We start from the raw sequence: 19,152 nt of genomic DNA on the forward strand, positions 1-19,152 counted from the left end.
GCATATCTAACGTTATCAGCTTAAGTAACTGAACACATTCATTCCTCCAGTGGTGAAATCAGGATACTAATCCATGCCTAAATGATGTTACTGCAGGGCAAAATTCATAATCGTGTTTATTTGTACTTAATTCCTTGTACACGTGCACAGAGATGACTTGTTTGTTGCAGTATTAGATCAGCGGTGCTGGTGAGTTGCTTCTGTTGCTTACAGTTAGAAGACCATCAGACATGGTACAACGGCTGCTAATCTGCAGCATGGCTATTGACGGCACATCTTGAGCAAATGCACAGCATTTTCTGAGTCCCATGACGATCATGACTCAGACACATACTAAGTGTGCTTGTTAATTGATAGCAGACTGGGGCTTCAGCCCACTTCCCACTCCAGCTGGAGTGTGAATTCCCTCTCCTATATGTTAATGGATCTGTTGTATAAATGGCCTGCTCCAGCAATGCTAGAGAAAAATAGCTCTGTGCAAAACACCAACAAGACTAGCTGTGTGCACGTTGCCCCCACTGTCCTGTTTGTGTCCCAAGCACAATTAGAGATGCACTTTGATGACTGCCAGTTCTTCTATTTTTCTCTACACGTCCTTAAAAATGTATGATATGCACAACTTTAATTTGTTTCAAGAAATCTACAGAGGCTACTCAGAGTGGAAATGTCAGAAAAAATCACAAGTGTCTCTAATCAAATATTGATTGTACGTTCTCATTCCTTGGGTTTAATAAGCCACTGGTCATGCAACAGTGCTCCTCGCTATGCTTATACTGGACCTATTTATCCTCGAAAGGCTTCTTCCAGCCTGCATGCCTGTAGGATATCAGCTGGCCTTTGTTGGTGGAAAAAGGGAAAAAAAACTCCAAACAATAAAGGTCAGCAGGGGTCAGACATGCAAAAAAAGTGATATTCTGTGCTCTCACTGAGTATTTCTAAAGGTCACCTTGCATGGGGTGTATGGATTTACACCCATACAATGTTGTTTTGACTGAGCGTGCAGATTCCCGCATCCAATGCCCATTTCTATTCTTATGTGCAGCCAATAATTGATCATCCGGTTTCAGCTGAATGGTTGTTTGATTTTTGAAATCTTAATGTTTTAGAATGTATCCAACACAAGTGCTTGGCATAATCACATGGAAATATTCCGTGTTTGTACTCTATGCAAGACTTATCTTTACTTCTGGACAATGGAACAGATGGTGTGAGAGAAGGATTTGTCATGCGTGGTTGTCCAGGGCCAGACTCTTTCTCAGCACTTTTTGGCAGGACTTTATATGCATTTCATGCTGTATTTGCTGAGTGCTTAGCAGAGGTATAGGGTACTGCTGTGGGTGCTGGCTTAGCCATCCTATACTGCCCATCCCAGTATCATTCTTATGCATAATCTGTGTGCTTCATTGTCCTATGCATATTGAGTCAAGGCATTTGAAGTTCATATGTAGAAAAACACCATTAATACTGGCTGATGCAAGGGCAAGATATCAGAAAATTGTTAACTTAAAAGTCCCAAGGGTTCAAGGTGATACCCTGAAACATCTTTTGACAGAAAAATGTAAAATCCCCTCTCAGCAAGTAGACATATCTGCTAATTTGGGGGATTTATGCACATGGCTTAGTTTTACTGGTATTTCTACACTTAAAAAATATATTGTTTTACTTTTAAATGGCGTTTGAAGTGAGCTTAAGGCAATGGTTCTTAAACTGTTTTTGCAATGCCCCACTTCAGCAGCAAAACATTTACATGCCCCTCACCCCACTCTATTTTTTAATCAGTCATAAATAATTACAAAAAAAGTGGAATTTTACTTTGAAAAGGATGAGTATGGTGAGTTTTGCTCCCAAATCAAATAGATTCAGTGTAATATTTTTCACACTGTTGTGTCGTGCCCCACCGGTGACAACCAGTGGCTCAAGGGAGTGTTAACCCACCAAACGTCAAATTTATGTATCTCTGAAGTGTGTACTATTCCTTAGTCTGAATCTTTCCCCTGTCCACTAGTACTATGTCCCATTGCTCCTGCAGCAATTGTGTTATTGTGTTGCTATGTCAACTGTGTCAAATGTATATGTGGACATAGCCGCTTTGTCGGCCCGTACTAATGCTGAAATTTCCACGGGAGTTGTGCCGCCTGCAGCATCGTCTCTCCTCTGCTTTAATATCCTGAGTGCTGTAATCTGCTCACCGCGTCTGACCCACTACGTGTCACTCTCACTGCTTACCCTCCTCCTTAACTCCCCAAAATCCTCTACATCACATTTATGTAACCCCACCCCTTAACTGCTCCGTGCTCCAAGCTGATACCTGCAGACGCTGTGGCTCAACCTGTCTGAGGCCGTAATGCATCGCGTCGCGGTTCGCCTGTGGCCCCCTTTTTATTTATTGATCAGCTCTTTCCTATTAAGACGTCCAACAGCTGCTCTTGTTTGAAAGCCCAGGGAAACGTTTGCATTATTGAAAAATAACCAGCGCGCATCATTGTGAACGCTGAACCCATTCTGTGGACGAGATGCTTTGCTGACTAATTGTCTGGTCCATGTAAGCGGTCCCTAGCGTCATGGCTTGAGAGCTGTCTGATAAAGCGTGCTGTTATCTGGCTGATGTTACTCTTATAGCGCAGCATTTTATTTCTGATACCACAGTTGTAGATACTTGAAACACATGGAGGGTTCCCAGCTTTTCTCTCCAAGTATCAGTCAGCCGCACACAACTCTGACGCTTACAGTCACTCATTTACTAAGAGGAAGGTTATCGCTGCGTTTCCCTTGCACCCGGCCTTTTGTTTGCTGACAGTTGATTGCTATCTGGTATCAGTGGATGATGTCATCTCGCCATTTGGTCAGGTAACGTCAGCTCTGTTTATTTTGTGTCGTAGAACCGAAACCTTGGTGGCCTTGTTTTGTTAAGCTGCAGGCTGAGGGAGGAGGGTCAGAGCTCTTTCTGTGTTTACACTCAATACGTGCTATACTTTCTCTGTCTCTCTCTTCCACTCTTGCTCTCTCTCTCTGTAGGGCAAAAGTCTTATTTTTGGCCAAGCTTTATTTGTCATTGCCTCGGTCAAAGACAACCAAAATCCCAAATTGCTTTTAGCTTATTTCCTGCTAGACTAGAATAAAAACACATATTAATTACTGAAAATCCACAGGCACTGCTATCCATTTTATGTTTTAAATTCAAAGGGTATCGTGAGAGGTTCCCAAAAAGGGCACACTAAACTCCACTGTCTTGTAGATTTGCTTCTTTGAAATTGTCTGATAACAAAATGGAGTAGTGATGTTTTCCACTTTTTCATTCAAGGATGAATCATTATCCCGCTGAACTAAGATGAGAAGCTCTGTTGCAGGCAAAGTGATGCATCCCCTTGACATTTGAAATGCCTTAAAGCTGCTCGAGGGGCATGTGTGTGTGTGTGTGTGTGTGTGTGGGCTTGTGCTCTGAACCCCATGTTGCTTTACAAACGATGGATGCAGCTACATTAGGTGAGAGCCTGTGTGCATAGTTGAGTAGCCGATGCTACACACTGCCAACCCGAAAGTAGCAATTTTATAGCCCCGGTGGAAAACACATGACTACTGTGCGACGGTAGTCGGCCATTACGATACTCTTTTGCTCAAACAGCCATTGCAAATAGTTCAAATGAAATGCACAGTGCCTCTCATGGAGCCGTCCCAGGTTGGGAAGTTGCCTAACATAATAAATATTCCTGATAATCATTAACATTTACAGCGCAGCAGATGTTACATTGTCCTCAATGAAAGAGCGTGTTGTACAAAAAAGCATTTCAAATTTGAACCAGATAGTGGAAAATTATGAGCACGGGTACTAAACCATCTGTTCCAGTGAGGTTTCGCTTGCCTCTGCAGTCGGATGTTTGCTTGGGGAGACAGAGGGTAAAGAGAGCTGCTTTGGCAGGTACACCATTGTTTACCCAAGAGACCTGGCTGAAGCACCATCAAATAGTGTCTGAGTGTAGATTAAAACAAATTCTCTGACACGTACTGCTCTGTCTCAAAAAGCTAAATGGCCACAGTCAATAAAGAGCAGCAGTACACATAGCATATGGCTTATCCTTAAATGAAGTGCCCTATCTGTTTGTATTAAAGCTTCGGGGATAGTAAGAGTTCCCAGATGCCCCTAGGAAGAATACCATCATTTATTTTATAAATCATTTTGGGAATCACTACTATTTGTTATAAAACATGAGCAAAATGCCACTGCAAGAGCTTTAAATTACTCACTGACAAACAAAAAGAGTAAAATTGTCCTACCAGGGGAATAAACAAGCTGCTAATGGGAGGTTTCTGTGTGTGTATGAGACAGTAGATTTGGACTCCCCCTAAACACCCCATGTGTGGTCATGAATAGGGGAGCATAGAGGACTGTGCCATTGCCGTGGGAACTGGGACTACATTAAACAGTCATTATCCCGTGCGGCTCAAGCCATGTTTTATCTATCAGCATCCCACTTAAGCAACAGTAGAGTGGAGCAACCAAAGCATATCAAGCGTGAGGAGATGATGTGTTTTCATGTGATAAGCTTTAAAGCTGCACTTGGCAAGAAGTTTATACCAAAATACTTCACGCTTGCAGGGGAGCTAGAAAAGACTGTAGTGCCACTGAAAACTTTGACATATTTGCGTAAGTGAAATAATTTTACGGAAGTTGGATCTCCTCTTGTTTAAGGAAGTGGCACTCTTTTCAGTGAAAACTAAAACTCTTTCTCATTTCTATCCTCCGAAGCCCCTGAAAAGATGACATTTCAGTCCAAAAAGAATTGATGACATCACATTACACATTTGGGGCTTTTTGAAGTGTTGAAACTTCAAACGGAGACGTCTCGCTGCCATTTGGGACTGACAGTGTGCCGAGTTGCCTGGTGCAGCTTTAAATAGAAGACATTAATGAGTGCTTCTTCTAAAATATGCATTCAGTTCTATTTAATCTTTGCCTTCCTCGCATTGCAGCAGCTTGAGGTGAATTATTCTGAACTTTATTTGACTCACGCACAATGGATTCCTTTGGATGCACAATATTGAAGTAGGCAATAACTACCTTTGAAATACTGCCAATTTGGCTGATAAAAGACAACAGTGTTAGATTTTAGCTATGAGATATATTCCTTCCTGGTCTGAAGGAGATGTTGGGCCTGTTTTCGATGTTATGTATACTTATTAAATTTATTAGTTTAATATTATCATGGTGATTTTATATGTACCAGAACAAGGTCCTATGGGCTTATCTGTGGGCTGATCTTTGTATTTGGTTAAAAAACTTAAATTCTCTACAGCAAAGAAAAAAGGCAAATGTTAAATGTTTGCATCCTTCATTTTGGCTCGCTACAGACAGGAATTAATTCTGTTTTTTTTGTTTTGTTTTATCTTTGTTTTCCCACCTGGTTAATAAAATGTTTCAATGTGACTAATTTGAATACATTTTCTATTTTCCTGGACATTGTCCATGCACCATGGAGAGTCCATTTGACTGAAGGCTTTTATTTGGTGCAGCTTCTAATGCACAATGTCCAATGCGCCATATGCAAACAACACAAAGCACATGCTTTTCCTTTCTGCCTGACAGGCCAGATCTTATTACAGTTGAACGTTCCGTGCACAGCTCTGTGCCGAGGCCTTGGGAGTCTCTTGCTATCAGCGCAGGGCCAGACGGCACAGCAGCTGTTTTAATACTGCCCCTTATGTCCCCGTTGATCCAACTCAGCTCACCTGGTGAGAATCAAGCCACTCTTTTTTTAATTTTTTTTATTTAATATTTTGCCAGCTTGGAAGTACTTTCTGCTTTGTTTGTTTGTCCTATCGCTTTTCCTTCCAGAAACACGACTCCTCTCTCCTTTGGCAACTCTTAAGGCAGTGCCTACCCTATCCACAGGTGTATTAGAGCATGACTGTTCCCCCAATCATCCTCTTGTCAGTGTGAGAACAAAGAAGCAGCAGCACAGGCAATAATGCCAGCCAACCTCAAACCAGTAGCGCACCTACAGTCCTCCCTACAGCTCCACCTACTTCTTTGTCTCTCTCTCCCTCTCGACAGTTCTACACTTCTCTACTTTGCCTATCTCTTTTTCCGTTTTTCTCTTCTGTTTTTGCACCACTGATTTTCATTAAACCCCCACTCCAACCTACCTTCTTAGAATCTCATGCATGTATGTGACAGTGCTTTCTGTGGCATTTGCCACTCTGTTATGTAGTCTGTAATTATAGACTCTGTTCAGCCAAAGAGTCCAACAGTCCTTGAGTGAAAGGGGTCCCAGTGGGGGCTTCTGGCCCTTTCACAGAGTGAATTTGGGCTCTGTGACTGTATAATTATGCCTATTCCTCGAGTTTCCATTTGCATTAGTTGCTGTTTAGTTGATTCAATCTGAGTTGGTAGCATCAGAGAAAGAAGGAAGGAAGAGCAAAGCGAGAGGGGGAAGGGGCTCTTTGCACAGCCGGCCCCTGCCACTATTGTTTTAGCGCTGAAATGGATGAGGTCTGGCCAGGTACATATTTATGAGTTCTTTACAGCCCCCGCCACATGCAGCATGCAGCTCCTCCACTTCAGACCAACTTAAGATTAAACTTTAACTAGTGTTGTCACGCAGTAAATTGTGTTTGCTATTTCAAAAATATCATACTATAGCTGCCACAACTGGTAATCTAAGCTGTGATAAAATGGAGTAAAGCATTGCCCTGGGGTGCACAAGGACACAGGTGGTTCTCAAGGTACAGATGACAAGGTTGCCAGTCCTCTCTGTCAAACTGCATTAGTAAATCAATCTGTCATCTTCAAATCCCCCAAGTCTAAATCTCTATAGAGAGGGTCTTGCTGATGTGGTCAGAAGGAAATGAAAGATGATGTGCACTCAGTAACTTCAAAAGGTTGTCACTTTGTTTTTTTATGTGATTTGATGTAGGCCGCAAAGGCAGCATTTGAGCGAAAGCACATAATAATAGATCGAAATTGCCTTTCTCTCATAATGCATTGCTTTCCAGCCTAAGTCATTCAACCTGAGAGTTCTCAGCCTGCTGAGGAAAAATACATGGTTAATCTTAATGGTCTACCCAGAGTCTGCACCATTTCCTCTCTACATGCATGTATTGGGCCTTCACGTCCTTTGGCTGACTACCTACCGTTTTTACAAGAAAAATCTTAACATAACAGTCGCTGCCGGTACTTAAGACAGTTTGACAGCCTTGCATACACAGAATTCGCTTTCCCCTCTTCCTCAGATCCTTGTATAGTTAAAGATCAACTACATCAGATATTGTAGTGAGTGAGTGTATACAGAAATGGATTTCTCTCACGCATTCTTACACATTTTAAAGTCCCCCTGTGGAAACTTTATTTCTGAGGGCAGCGATTATCCATCATTGTGATGTAGTTATTCAGCGTTAAAGAGCCGCTCTGCTTGTGGTGCATATGTTTAGGCCCCACTTCCCTACTTGAGACCACAGCATATTTTCAGTCTGTTTATGAGTGGATACATTGGTGGCTTTATGAGTCCTGCGTGATTAACGAAGGAATTTCAGTCTTTCTTCCTGCGGATAGTTGTGTATCCATAGAAGATAATTATGGCTGCCTCTGGTTGTAAATACAAGCTCAGTCAGGGGCTGTCGCTTCAGGAAATGGGACATCATCAGACTTCACCTGGAAACGACCATAAATTGTAGCACGAGATAACAAAGAAGTGTTGAAACAACAGGATGTAGGTGCCCTGCAATGGCACATCTGTTCAGACTGCTGACACTGCAGAGCTCAGAGCAGGTTTAAGTGAAACTTGTACTTGTTTGTTATCCATGAAGAAGACCTATTACTACAGATTATAAAAAGAAACCAAAAAAATGCACTAGTTAATTAGGCTTAAAACTTAATGTATTCTTTTTCAACTAATCAGTTATTCAGTTTGGAAAAATTGCTGCTCGCACTGAAATGACATCCATGACTGAAATGACATCCATGTTGAGACTACAGATTGTGTCAAGCCAATAGACCCAAACCCCAAAATGTTCTTTTTATACTGATATAGAAAAAAGTATCAAATGATCAATTCTGACAGATCGGTATGTGTGAATAAGGGAGTGACTTGTGTAATTATTCTTCCTGTCACTTAATTTTCCATCTTATGCTTCCAGTTCTTAATAAAGGCATAGAGACTGTAAGGAACAGTTAATCCAAGGCTGATAACTGCTAATGTTAAATAAAAAGCAAAAACGCATTACAAAGAACGGCATTCAACAGTTCAGTTTAGCACAAGGTCAATATATGCATGAAAGACTAAACCGAAGGTCCATGTTCTCTAATTGACCTTTTCTTTTGCCACCATGTTCCGCACAGGCTTAGATAGTAAAGGAGGAGTGCCTAATTGCTGGGTTCTTTTAATACAGCTAATGTGTGTGTTCTCATTGTTTTGAGTGCTTACACAGGACTACACATTGTTTCTCCTAATAGGAGCTCCAGGCAGTCATTGAAGTATTTGTGAGTAAAAAGTAATTAAAATTACAATAGGCTACCCAGTGTGTTGCTGGGTAGGTGGAGGAGAGCGCAGCAGACGACGACTTGGCTCCAGCTCACTGCCCTTGTACTCATTCATTAGTGATGCATTGGTTCTCGCTCGGCCCTCCCATCTCATCAGAAACAGCACCTTTGTGGACAAAGGCAGGCTTGTATGGATGTGCCCATTATGTTAATAACAACTCCCACAGCTTTCGCACACAACCACCACCATGAACCAACTTGTTTTATGTATAGGGGGCAGATATAGTATCTGTGGCACACAGGTGCGTATGGTTGAATCCACGAGTCTGACTTCTGAGTGTTGTGCGTGCTTGTACTACCTAGGAGGCTGAATTGACTCCTTGACTTTCAGTGCATGTACTTGCTATTGACTGGAGTGCTTGCTTGGCCTTGGACACTTGTTAATCGTAATTAAATGTTTTTTTTTCCTTTCCACCCCCCTCTTTGTGTCTAGCTGGCAGTGGACAGATGGTACAGATGGACACCAGTAAGTCTGGCTTCGTGGGTTCACAAGTGGAGCTGCGCTGCGTTTTCAGCAACAGTAATCCACCAGTCAAGATCTCCCAAGTAACCTGGCAGAAGCTTCTCAATGGCACCAAACAGAATGTGGCCATCGCCAACCCGGCCCTGGGTGTGTCTGTGCTGCCGCCCTTCAAGGAGCGGGTCAGCTTCAAACATGCAGCTGTTCGTCATCGTACTCCCTCATTGGAAGACACCACAATTGTGTTCTCCAACCTGCAGCTGTCCGACGAGGCTGCCTACATTTGCGAGTATACCACATTTCCTGCAGGCAACCGTGAGAACATGGTCAACCTTACTGTGTATGGTAAGAACTGCACTGATTTTAATTCTGCTTTAATCTGTAATTTGAAAGGAACATTTTTTTTCCTAATCTGGTTTTAGCAGTTCTGTAGGGATCTAAATCTTAGTAATCTAATCTCTCATTGTTTCCCATTCTCCAGGCTTGTGTCTAGAATTTATCCAAGACTTATCTCCAATAAAGCAGTAGCTGAACATTCAAAACATGTTCTTAATGTATATATGGACCTTTGGGTTTCTCATTAAAACTGTGAGAGATTTCATTAATGGCAGTAATATTCCCAAAACGCTGCCTGATAAACATCCATCTTCAAGACATCTACATTTAAGAAAGGCTAAATTGTGGCGAGATCAAATTATTAAGCTTAATCCACCGAGTGAATGGGAACATTTAAAATTACCAGCTTCTGGGAAACAGAAAGTATGTCTTTAGTGAGTGGAACAACCTGCCTAACATACTCTGTGACTTCTTACAAAGATCCTATGGAAAAAAAGTTAGTCACATATACTTCACTGGAAAAGTTACCTATCTTTAGAGTCAAGATAAGAGAGTAAACCCCCCCCCCAAAAAAACAGGTTAAACGTCTGAACATCAGTTAAGGAGTTATTTCCTGGAGCACGCTTATGCTGGTCTGATGAACAATCAAAGGAATGAAAACCCTGTTGCTCAAATTTGGTGTCCTATTGACTTTGAAACAGATCAAACAGGGTCAACCTGACAACCTGAGTGAAAGGCTTAGTAAAAACATATTTACAGCTCTTCTCTTCGACGCCGGCTGCTTTCTATATGTTTGCTGAAGCTCTCGGTATAACTGTCCTCTTTGTTGTTGAAACTATTGAAGTTGCAGAGCAGCACCAAGAGCCACGTCAATGAATGCTATATATATTGGTGAATTCCATATAACATGGGCCTAATAGCTTTTATAAAACAGGAAACTTTCGCAGAGGTTAGTTGATAAAAATGGCAGGTGAAATGGAAATCAATAGGAGCACTTCTGAGTGTATAATTTGGCTTGAATAGTAGTGTGGCAAAAAAAAGAGTTCTCGAGATGTAGTTTATCTTGGAAAGAGGCAGCTTTGAAAAGGTTGCGTGCTGACTCTGATTAGAGAGCTAATTAGAAATTAAGTGTTGGTTTGTGTTCTATTGAGCACCGGTAAAAGAAATAGCACTTGGCTTAAGTAGTCCCTGTTGCTGGGTCTTCTTAGTCAGCTCCGAGTCCCCATTTTGTGTCATTTGGCCTCCCAGGACTTTTTAGGCTTCAGTGAACATCAGGAACATGTGTGCAGATAACCAACCGGCAGCCTTCAAAGAGGACTCTTTATAGCCTATCTCTTTCAGTTGTGCATTTGCTCAAGCTCAAGCCTGCCTTTTGATGTACTAAGAGTAGATTTCTGATTGGCAACTCACAAAGGATTGAAATTGGATGACTGCGCATTTGGATAGGCAAGTGGGTTCTACATCTGAGAGCTTTGAGGAGTGAAGGAAGAAAAACAATGTTATTTTCATCTCAGCTTCTTAGTTTAATTTACTTCAGGAAATTGATTGTTAGAAAAGCAGACAAGACTACACACTAAAATAAAATGGAAAGTGAAATTAAAAAATCAAGCTCATTCTTGAGTGACTCTTTTCTTCCTGAAAATTAATTTCTCCTTTCTACTCGGCAGCTCGGCCCATGACACGTATGACCTTGACGACCCCTACGATTGTGGCTAGGGCTCAGAAGCGTAAGATGACAGTTGCAACTTGTGTATCTGCGAATGGAAAGCCCCCAAGCGTGATCAAATGGGATACCAGGTTGAAAGGCGAAGCCACTTACCAGGAGACTCGCAACCAGAATGGGACAGTGACGGTCCGGAGCAACTATGTGGTGATACCGAGCCGCGAGACCCACAAACAGAAGCTCACGTGCATCGTCACGTACCGAAATGAGAAGATCACAGACAGCGTGGTGCTCAACGTTCAGTGTAAGACACTGCTCTCCTACTACTTCACTATTTTTTGTCTGTGCTTTTATTTTGTCCTGCATCCACGTGATGATTTTGTCACCAGATGACACCACTCAGCACAGTTTACACCAAAACAAAGGTTAATTACTAGAAAACAAATGAGCAGTAAACTACAGTGCCAGACTCAGTCTAAGCATGTTAGAAATCTATTTTTCCCCAGTTCTGTTGACATAACTAATAGAATCAATAATTAATAGAATGACTGAATAAACAATTATTCAAGACAAACACTATTTACCAAAAATTATGTATTTAGAGAAAAATCAATGCTTAAACAAGACCTGCTTTTCAATGTTGTGTTGGCAAGTGTGCAATGGTTCTTTTACACTGCTGTTTTATTTGGATGACCAAATTTTTTTAACCTTTTTTCAAGATTCTGGTGTTTTCAAGCTATTATTATTAATATTATTTTTGCAAAAGTAGGCTTAGGAAATGTTGAAAAGTATCATTGTTGTCATTAAAAAGATGAATAAATAAATAAAATTAAACCACACAACCTAAACAATAGCCTCCTAGTCTACTTTTAGGGTATATTAACAACAGTTAGTATTTGGTGCAGGGCTTTAGACTCAGTCATTAACAGCTGGCTGGTTCTGCCTTTCAGGTAGATGTAATGCCAGTTTTTGTTGCCACTATTTTCTCTTAAATTTTCAAAGTGAGACTTTGAAACAAACTCCACTGGAGCCTGTCCTTTTAAACGTTGTGGCAAAATGTATTCTATCATCCACTAGAAAAAAAACTTCAAAACACCAGACAAAGCTTCTTCTCTTCTTTATATATTACTTTCGGGCATCTCTGCTCTCTTTTCTTCAACATCCATCTTGAATGTAGGGACAGAGCCAGCGGTTAACTGACTATTATGCTACCTGGCTAGATAGCATTATCCAGGATGGCATTCAGCTGTATAATTTTATAAATGTGCAGTTATTATTGCTACGATTGTTCATATGTCATACGTTTTCTTGTGCCTTAAGACAGGTAAATGTTCATTGATGTCTATATAATTGTTAGAACAGTGAGTAATGTGGGTGTTAATAGAATTAATAGGTGTCCTTTCTGAATAAGCACTCCAAAGTGCTCTAGGTGGCCAAAATCGTAATGCAGTTATGTTTATAATACATAAACACAGTTGGCATTTTGTCTGTTTACCAGTAAAGCATTATTTGTATCATGCATTATCTGAAATTATTAGCAGTATACCATTAGATCCTGTGAACTCCTTACACTACTAGTCCATTGAATCTTTTATATGCAGTTTTCATGTGAATAAGTAGCATAAAGGTAGAAATTAAATGTGAAGAAGTAGATAATTTTTTTTTTTTTTTAGATCATCTGGTCAAGACGATTTTTGATCCAGTGTCTCAAGCTAATATGAGCTATCTGCTACTTGAAAGTGGACGGGTTTGGAAAGGCAAACTGCTAGTGTCCTTCAGCAAAGGCACAATAATAGAGCAGTGGATTATGAGGGATAACTGACAGGAGTGCTCTTTCCTTGCAGATGAACCCGAGGTGCAGATCGAGGGGTTTGATGGAAACTGGTACCTGAACCGTCAGAATGTTCAGCTGACCTGCAGGGCTGATGCTAACCCCCCTGTCACGATCTACCAGTGGAAACTGTAAGTATGGCTAAACCGTAACAAAACACCTTAAGGCTCAGAGGACGAGGCTGCAGGGATACACGCTGTTTTTCTCAGGTTAAATTTCTAGGGGAGGAAAAAAAGTTTTATAGAGGGCTTACTAATGCAACGGGAGGCAATTTCACCGAATGGTCAAAGTGAACATTTGTTTCAAGGCATATATACAAGAAAGTAATCTTCAAAGATAAAAACGCTGCTGCTTCCTTCATCCTCTCCAGAAATGTGTCTCAGTTTATTTGTTTGTTTAGAAAACGTGTAATGAAGATAAGACTAGGACCCAAGGCAGAGCACAATGGGCCTATTACAGCAGCAACATATACCCCTATCTCCCCGATGGTCACAGATAGTGGGAGATAAATGCAAACAGAACACCATTTGCTTTGCTTTTGGGGATGTGCTTTGAAGTCGGAGGGCCAGGATGCAGGTAGAGGGGTGAGAAAGCATCTTTGTTAGTGCTGTTGTGTTCTCTGAAGGGCACAGATGCAGCGGGTTGTCCCCGAGACAGTGAAGAGAGGGCTGAAACTGAAGCTGAAGTGGGAGCCATGGATTAAGCCCACATACCGCAGGCCTGACATCAGGGCTTTCGCCTGAGAGCCTACCGCTGAAAATACAAAGGCTAGAACAGACACAAACATGATTTCGAGCTGTTGGAGAATTGCTAAGTAACCTCAGGTTTGATCTGCTCTAAGGAACAGCATGAAAAGTGGGCTTACAGAAATAATGAAGTACTGAGATATAAAAGAAATAAAAGTGAATGCATAACTGCCATAATTTTGACTGATCAAACCCCTCACTGCCTTTGAATATCAGATGCAAGTACCAAAAAAAAAAAAGACGAGGAAAGAATAAAGAAGTAAAGTGGGTGCGGTTCTTCGGATATAAAGAGTATCACCTTTTTAAATTCAAGTATTATATTATAAAATTGAGAGATAAATGTAGCAATTTGTCCTTTAATTGCTTAGTAAAAGAAAGGTTGAGAAATATGTCAGTGGACTTGAGTGGATGTGGATTAATAGACCATTGTGCCCTCATTGTATCTACTCTACAGACGACTGCTGGATTTTAATGAGACAGAAGGGGTTTCTTTTTCTCCCGTTCTGTCTTATTCATAGATTTAGCTTTCAGGGCAGAAAGACTGATACTTACTGATATATAGACATAGCAGCAGAAGACAAAGACAAAATGGATATTCTGTTTGGCCTGTTTGGGTTTATTTTTTTATCAGAAGCAAGGCGAGATTTAGGGAGATAGAGGAAGATAGGAAGAGAAGAGGAGGCGAAGAGGAAGAGATGTTAAGAGATGTGATCTAGAAAGACGAGGGCACTGTGCTGACAGATAGGAGAGGACGGCCATTGCTGCACTGAAAATGAGATGCCAAATCTGTTGTGAAGGTTCCCCTGGGCTCCACTGTGGAGGTCAGCACAAGGCTGTGACGGAATGATCCAGAACAAGCTGGCAGGATTGCGTCACACTCAACTCCAAACACAGAGATCTAAAAAGGAATTGAATATAGAAATTCCAAGAAAAAAAACACTACATAAAAGGTTTATTTTATATATTTTTTATTTTGTGTTGTGTTCAATTTACTGTTGGAACTATAATTAAAAAAAGTTTGCTTTTACTTTGCACAATCACTTTCTGCCTTCATATATAGTCCTTGAGGAAAGCATCTAAGCCTCTTTGATTTTTTTCTCTTGTTCTTAGAGCACATTGCCAGAGCTATTTCTCAAAATGGGTTAATGGGGAGCTTCACTCAAGTAGCTCAGCTAAAAAAAGGAATGCATCCTGTATGAACTGTGTTGTTTGTTTTTGAAATGTTTGTTCGTACGGCATCATTTCTGGAGTCTGTTTTAAGTGCACACAGCAGTTTTGAGTGGGCATTAGAACAATAAGTGCAGGAAAGGTGAGCTAAACATGGCTATTCTTTTATACATTCAATTCACTACAGTTATGAGATGTTTTTAAAAGAAAAGAAAGTATTTCAAGCAGACACATCATTTCCCGTTAAAAATAAAAATCTGTATTATTTAAAGTAGACTGCTGCATTCCACTGTGTGATTGCTGCAGACTTAATTAGCCAGCTTACTTATCTGTATTATGAAAAATGTGATTCTATTAGTCATGTCAATGAAAGGCCACAATAAAACAACTGTTGGTTACATTTTTTGGTCACCAGTCAGTGTGAATAAAACCTGGAGAGCCCTCTAAATTTTATTTAAGTTGTATAACAGCTTTGTACAACTACTTCTGCTTGAGCACTTACTAAATATTGCTCCTGTTGCCTGGGGTTTCTCCAAAAAAATAACATTTCACGTTACACAAATTTAAATTATAAGCGGACAGATGTGTGATTAAAAAGAGCAATCCTGTTAATCTCTTCTTTTAACTAAAATTAGGTTGTGATCTTATCAGTTTCCTATTACCAGTCCCATTAATTATTGGTAGTATGTTTTTCACCTCCACATAATGTTGTTAGTTGTTAAATGCTGCTGTTTGGCATTCTGTCCAATCACACACACACCTATATGCACACACATATCATATATATGCTTGCGCATGACTGGCTAGCCAGTGAATAGAGAATATACATAACTCGTAAGTTGTTTGTTAGTCTTTCATTTTTCTGGTTCCGCACACACGTGCACACGCAGACATGCATTCAAATGTCTGACTCAAATGCAGACATCTTCGGTAGTGGCAGAGTCCGTGGTGAATCACAGTTTGCCGGCCTTTCATTTCTGCAACAAATCAATTGGGCTTTGCAGAACTCAGCATTTGATAGCGGCTCACAAGGTAACTGATTATTGAATCGTGACATACTGTATTGAGGGTTGTTTGTGGCTCCATTGCAATTGCTTTGCCAAGGTGGCCAATGAAAACAGCTCAGCCGTAGCTCTTTCTATTACTTTTGTTCTGAACTATGGACTTTTTGTTGCTACGAAACTATACTGTGGTATTTTTTATATTTTTATTTTGCCTTGTTTTGACATTTTCTTCTGTCAGATAAATTTAACCACACGGAGATCAGCTATTTGTACTTAACGTTTTTATTAAATACCTTGTCGGTGTGTCGTAGGCCCTGTCATTGCAGAGCCTTGTTAAAAGCCTGTTAAGTGAACCTCAAGTGCTTGATGCGTGACCATTGTGAGCATGAAACTTAATATTGTTGCCTCGCCGTGATGTTATTTTGTTTTTCTCTCACTGTAATGAATAGGAGCACTACATTGTTTTTGATGTTCTTGCACGCCTGCACTTCTCAGTGTGCCTTTCTGAGCCCACAGTAGTGGAGGAAATCTTTGCAGCATCCTTATTGATTAAAGAAACAACCAGCAGCTCACCTCAGTCAGACCAGGGGGCTCTTTAATATTATCATGATGTTTTGTAACTCTGCTCAAGCTGGGCCTATTCAGAGCAGGTGATGAGGCTAATTGAGGGAAACTCAACAGGAAACATCTAATTGTCGTGAAATTTGATGCCTTTTCTAGCCTGCGGGCTCCATAAAAAGGGTCCAGATAATACAATAGAGGCTTTGTTTGTTCATGATCCATGGCCTCAAAGTCTGCTGACCTGATCAAAGGACATGAGCAAGTCTGAACACAGTAGAGATAGTGAACCATGAAGACAAACACCTCAGGCAGGAGAAACAGGCTGCAGTTCTCAATGACAGCACAGCATTTGGTAGATTCTGCATTTATCGCTTGATCAGCTGCCTCTCCTGACAGCTCCCCTGAGTTTTGACTTCAGCCATGTGTGCTGTGCTGTAGTTTAGGAAGGAAGCCCCCCCCCCCATCCCCTTTACCCCCTACAATCCTCTCCTCTGCCACTGCTTTGTATTCCACGTGTCAAAAAGTCCATGTCCTCAGGCATCAGCTATATCTTACCTGTTTGGACCTGCTGGGATTCCCTGTCCTCATAATTTTGTTTGGACTTGATGGATGATGGCTGAAATATAGCACTGTCAAATATTCTTGGTATTTATCTCACACCCACACCCACATCCAAGTTTGTTTGGCACTAGAGACTGTATTTTTTATGCGCTTTGAATTGCTTTGCTGCATCTGGGAGGGTTTTTTTTTCCTTTTTTTTCAGTGGTCTGGAGTAATTCTGCCTTTTTATGGCATCTGCATTATTGTTCCTCTCTCTTTTTCTCTCTCTCTCTTTCATCGCAGTTTGAATGGCTCCCTACCCAGCAATGTGGAAATCAAGAACAACACCTTGTTCTTCAAGGGTCCTGTGACCTACGACTTGGCTGGGACGTATGTCTGTGACGCTACCAACGGCATCGGGACTCGCACCGGCATCGTGGACGTCAACATCACAGGTAGGCTGATTAAGCTGGTCATTTCTCTCTCTCCAGTAACTCTGGCATGGCCTGATCAGTGCAGTAGCCCTCTAAAAATTCAGTCAGAAAGGATCAGACCCCCTTCTGCCCAAATAAACACAGCTATCAGTGCACATGCACATACCAGGTGATTGCAGCAGATCGCCTGCGTAGTTTCAATGTGGATCCAGCTTGCCTTAGCTGTGGGGCACCCTGCTGAACAGTGTGGCAGGTTGGGTGAAAAAAAAATCCTCTCTGTTTGTGTATCAGACTTTCACACACTGTGAGAACCACCGCCCCCCTCCCGACCTGCCCTGTTACACATCCAAGCACATGTGTGGGAGCAACATAAAGCAGGTCTATTATCAGTGCCTAAAATAACATCAAGGAAATTGGGGGTTTGAGGTGAGGGTACTGTATTGATCATAGTTTGCTTGCATCATGCTCACATCTCTCTGAGCTCTGTGCTAGTTCTTTTGTCTCCTCTTCTTCTTCTTCTTGTCTTCTGGGGAAAACAAAATGCTGAACAAAACTGATTCAGTTTCCTTGTATTCCACATAATTGTTGGCACACACGCACTGTGGTTCCTCTGGGTTCTTATCCATAGGAGACGATATTATGCCCTCAAAGCCCCAACTGCAATATATGCCAGATCTGACCTTGCTAGACAGACTACAAATGTGGAGATCATCTATTATTGCTACCAGCTGTGTGCGTGTGGTATTGGGAGACTGTCACAGTTTTGCTCTGGTCAGACTGGAAAGTCTTTTCCCCTTTGCTCTCTGCGCTGCTTGGTTTCTGGGAAGCCGAGGTGTTCTAACTTGCATTGCTTTGCATGTTGACTCATGTTGTGTCTCTGGAAACGCTCTGCTTGGTGTGAAGTGAACAGCTGCGCCTTACAGTATCATTGCATACCTTTTTTTTTTCTGTTTCCTCTCTTTCAGTGTGTTATTCTCTGCTGGTAAGGGTAAGGCTAAGACAAAGAAGCTTTGTAGGATGTTGTGTGATGTCATTACCTGCATTGTGAGAAGTTGCCCTCCCAAAGCAGATGGGCTAGTAGCGTTATAATAGAGGTTTCAAAGGAGTCGGAACAGGCCTTTCTTATCAAACAGACGATGAGGAAGTAATCTGCTGTTAGGAAATCGCTGTGCACCAGCTTGTATTGAGTAACTGGGTTCCAAGGAGATGTACTGTTTGGCATAAAGTACTGTACCCCCTTTTGGAAAGGCAAAACAAAGGCACCAAAGTAATTTTCTATTTCTTCTTTTTCATTGATTGCTTAAATTAACAAACCACATTGCTATTGTCCCAGTAGTCTTTCTGTTTATTCTCATCATTTGTCTATATAATTGTATCCAGTGAGTGAGGTGAACAATGCGTGGGTACACGATGTAAGTGCGTTCGCTTTCAGGTCGCCTCCGTGCAAAATTGGAATCTAAGCATTCTGCTTTGTTTTTGTCTTTGAACCTTTTGAGTTTTGAAGAAGTTTGCACTGTGCTCAGTAGCAGGTTAGAGGAAGCAAAATGACTAATTCCGAGGCTGTGAAAATACATTTGGTTCTCAGTAGTAGGTCATTGTTCCTTTCTGTCACTCTGCATGTTTACAAATAATGAATGTGCTTCATTATTACAGTTATTACATATAATTATGCATTAAAACTAATTATTGAATTTTTTCTACTTGACAGTTAGATTGTCACTTGATATTTGTAGCTATAATAACTGCCGTCAAAGAAAAACTATATTATCAAAGATTAAATGCCACAAAGCACCCAGTGGTCTGTTTGCCGTCTCTGTAGTAACACACTGGCTGAATATATTGTTGTTCTGTACTATTTGATGGCAAAAGTTCCCAAT

The 19,152-nt window shown here is 41.1% G+C and overlaps 1 protein-coding gene across 6 annotated transcripts in view; it reads left to right on the forward strand.

The window, feature by feature from the left end:
- nectin1b (nectin cell adhesion molecule 1b) overlaps window positions 1-19,152 on the forward strand; it is a 157,365-nt gene that overhangs the window by 41,645 nt on the left and 96,568 nt on the right. For all 6 annotated transcript variants that reach the window (XM_005936810.3, XM_005936811.3, XM_005936812.3 and 3 more), the window contains exons 2-5: window positions 8,967-9,338; window positions 10,997-11,296; window positions 12,837-12,954; window positions 17,145-17,296. In XM_005936810.3, the coding sequence (XP_005936872.1) occupies window positions 8,967-9,338; window positions 10,997-11,296; window positions 12,837-12,954; window positions 17,145-17,296 (942 nt within the window). The remainder of the gene's footprint in view (window positions 1-8,966; window positions 9,339-10,996; window positions 11,297-12,836; window positions 12,955-17,144; window positions 17,297-19,152) is intronic.

The sequence above is a fragment of the Haplochromis burtoni genome, unplaced genomic scaffold (assembly GCF_018398535.1).
Source record: "Haplochromis burtoni strain Fernald_Lab_line unplaced genomic scaffold, NCSU_Asbu1 Contig_36, whole genome shotgun sequence".
In the NCBI taxonomy this organism is placed as follows: Eukaryota; Metazoa; Chordata; class Actinopteri; order Cichliformes; family Cichlidae; genus Haplochromis; species Haplochromis burtoni.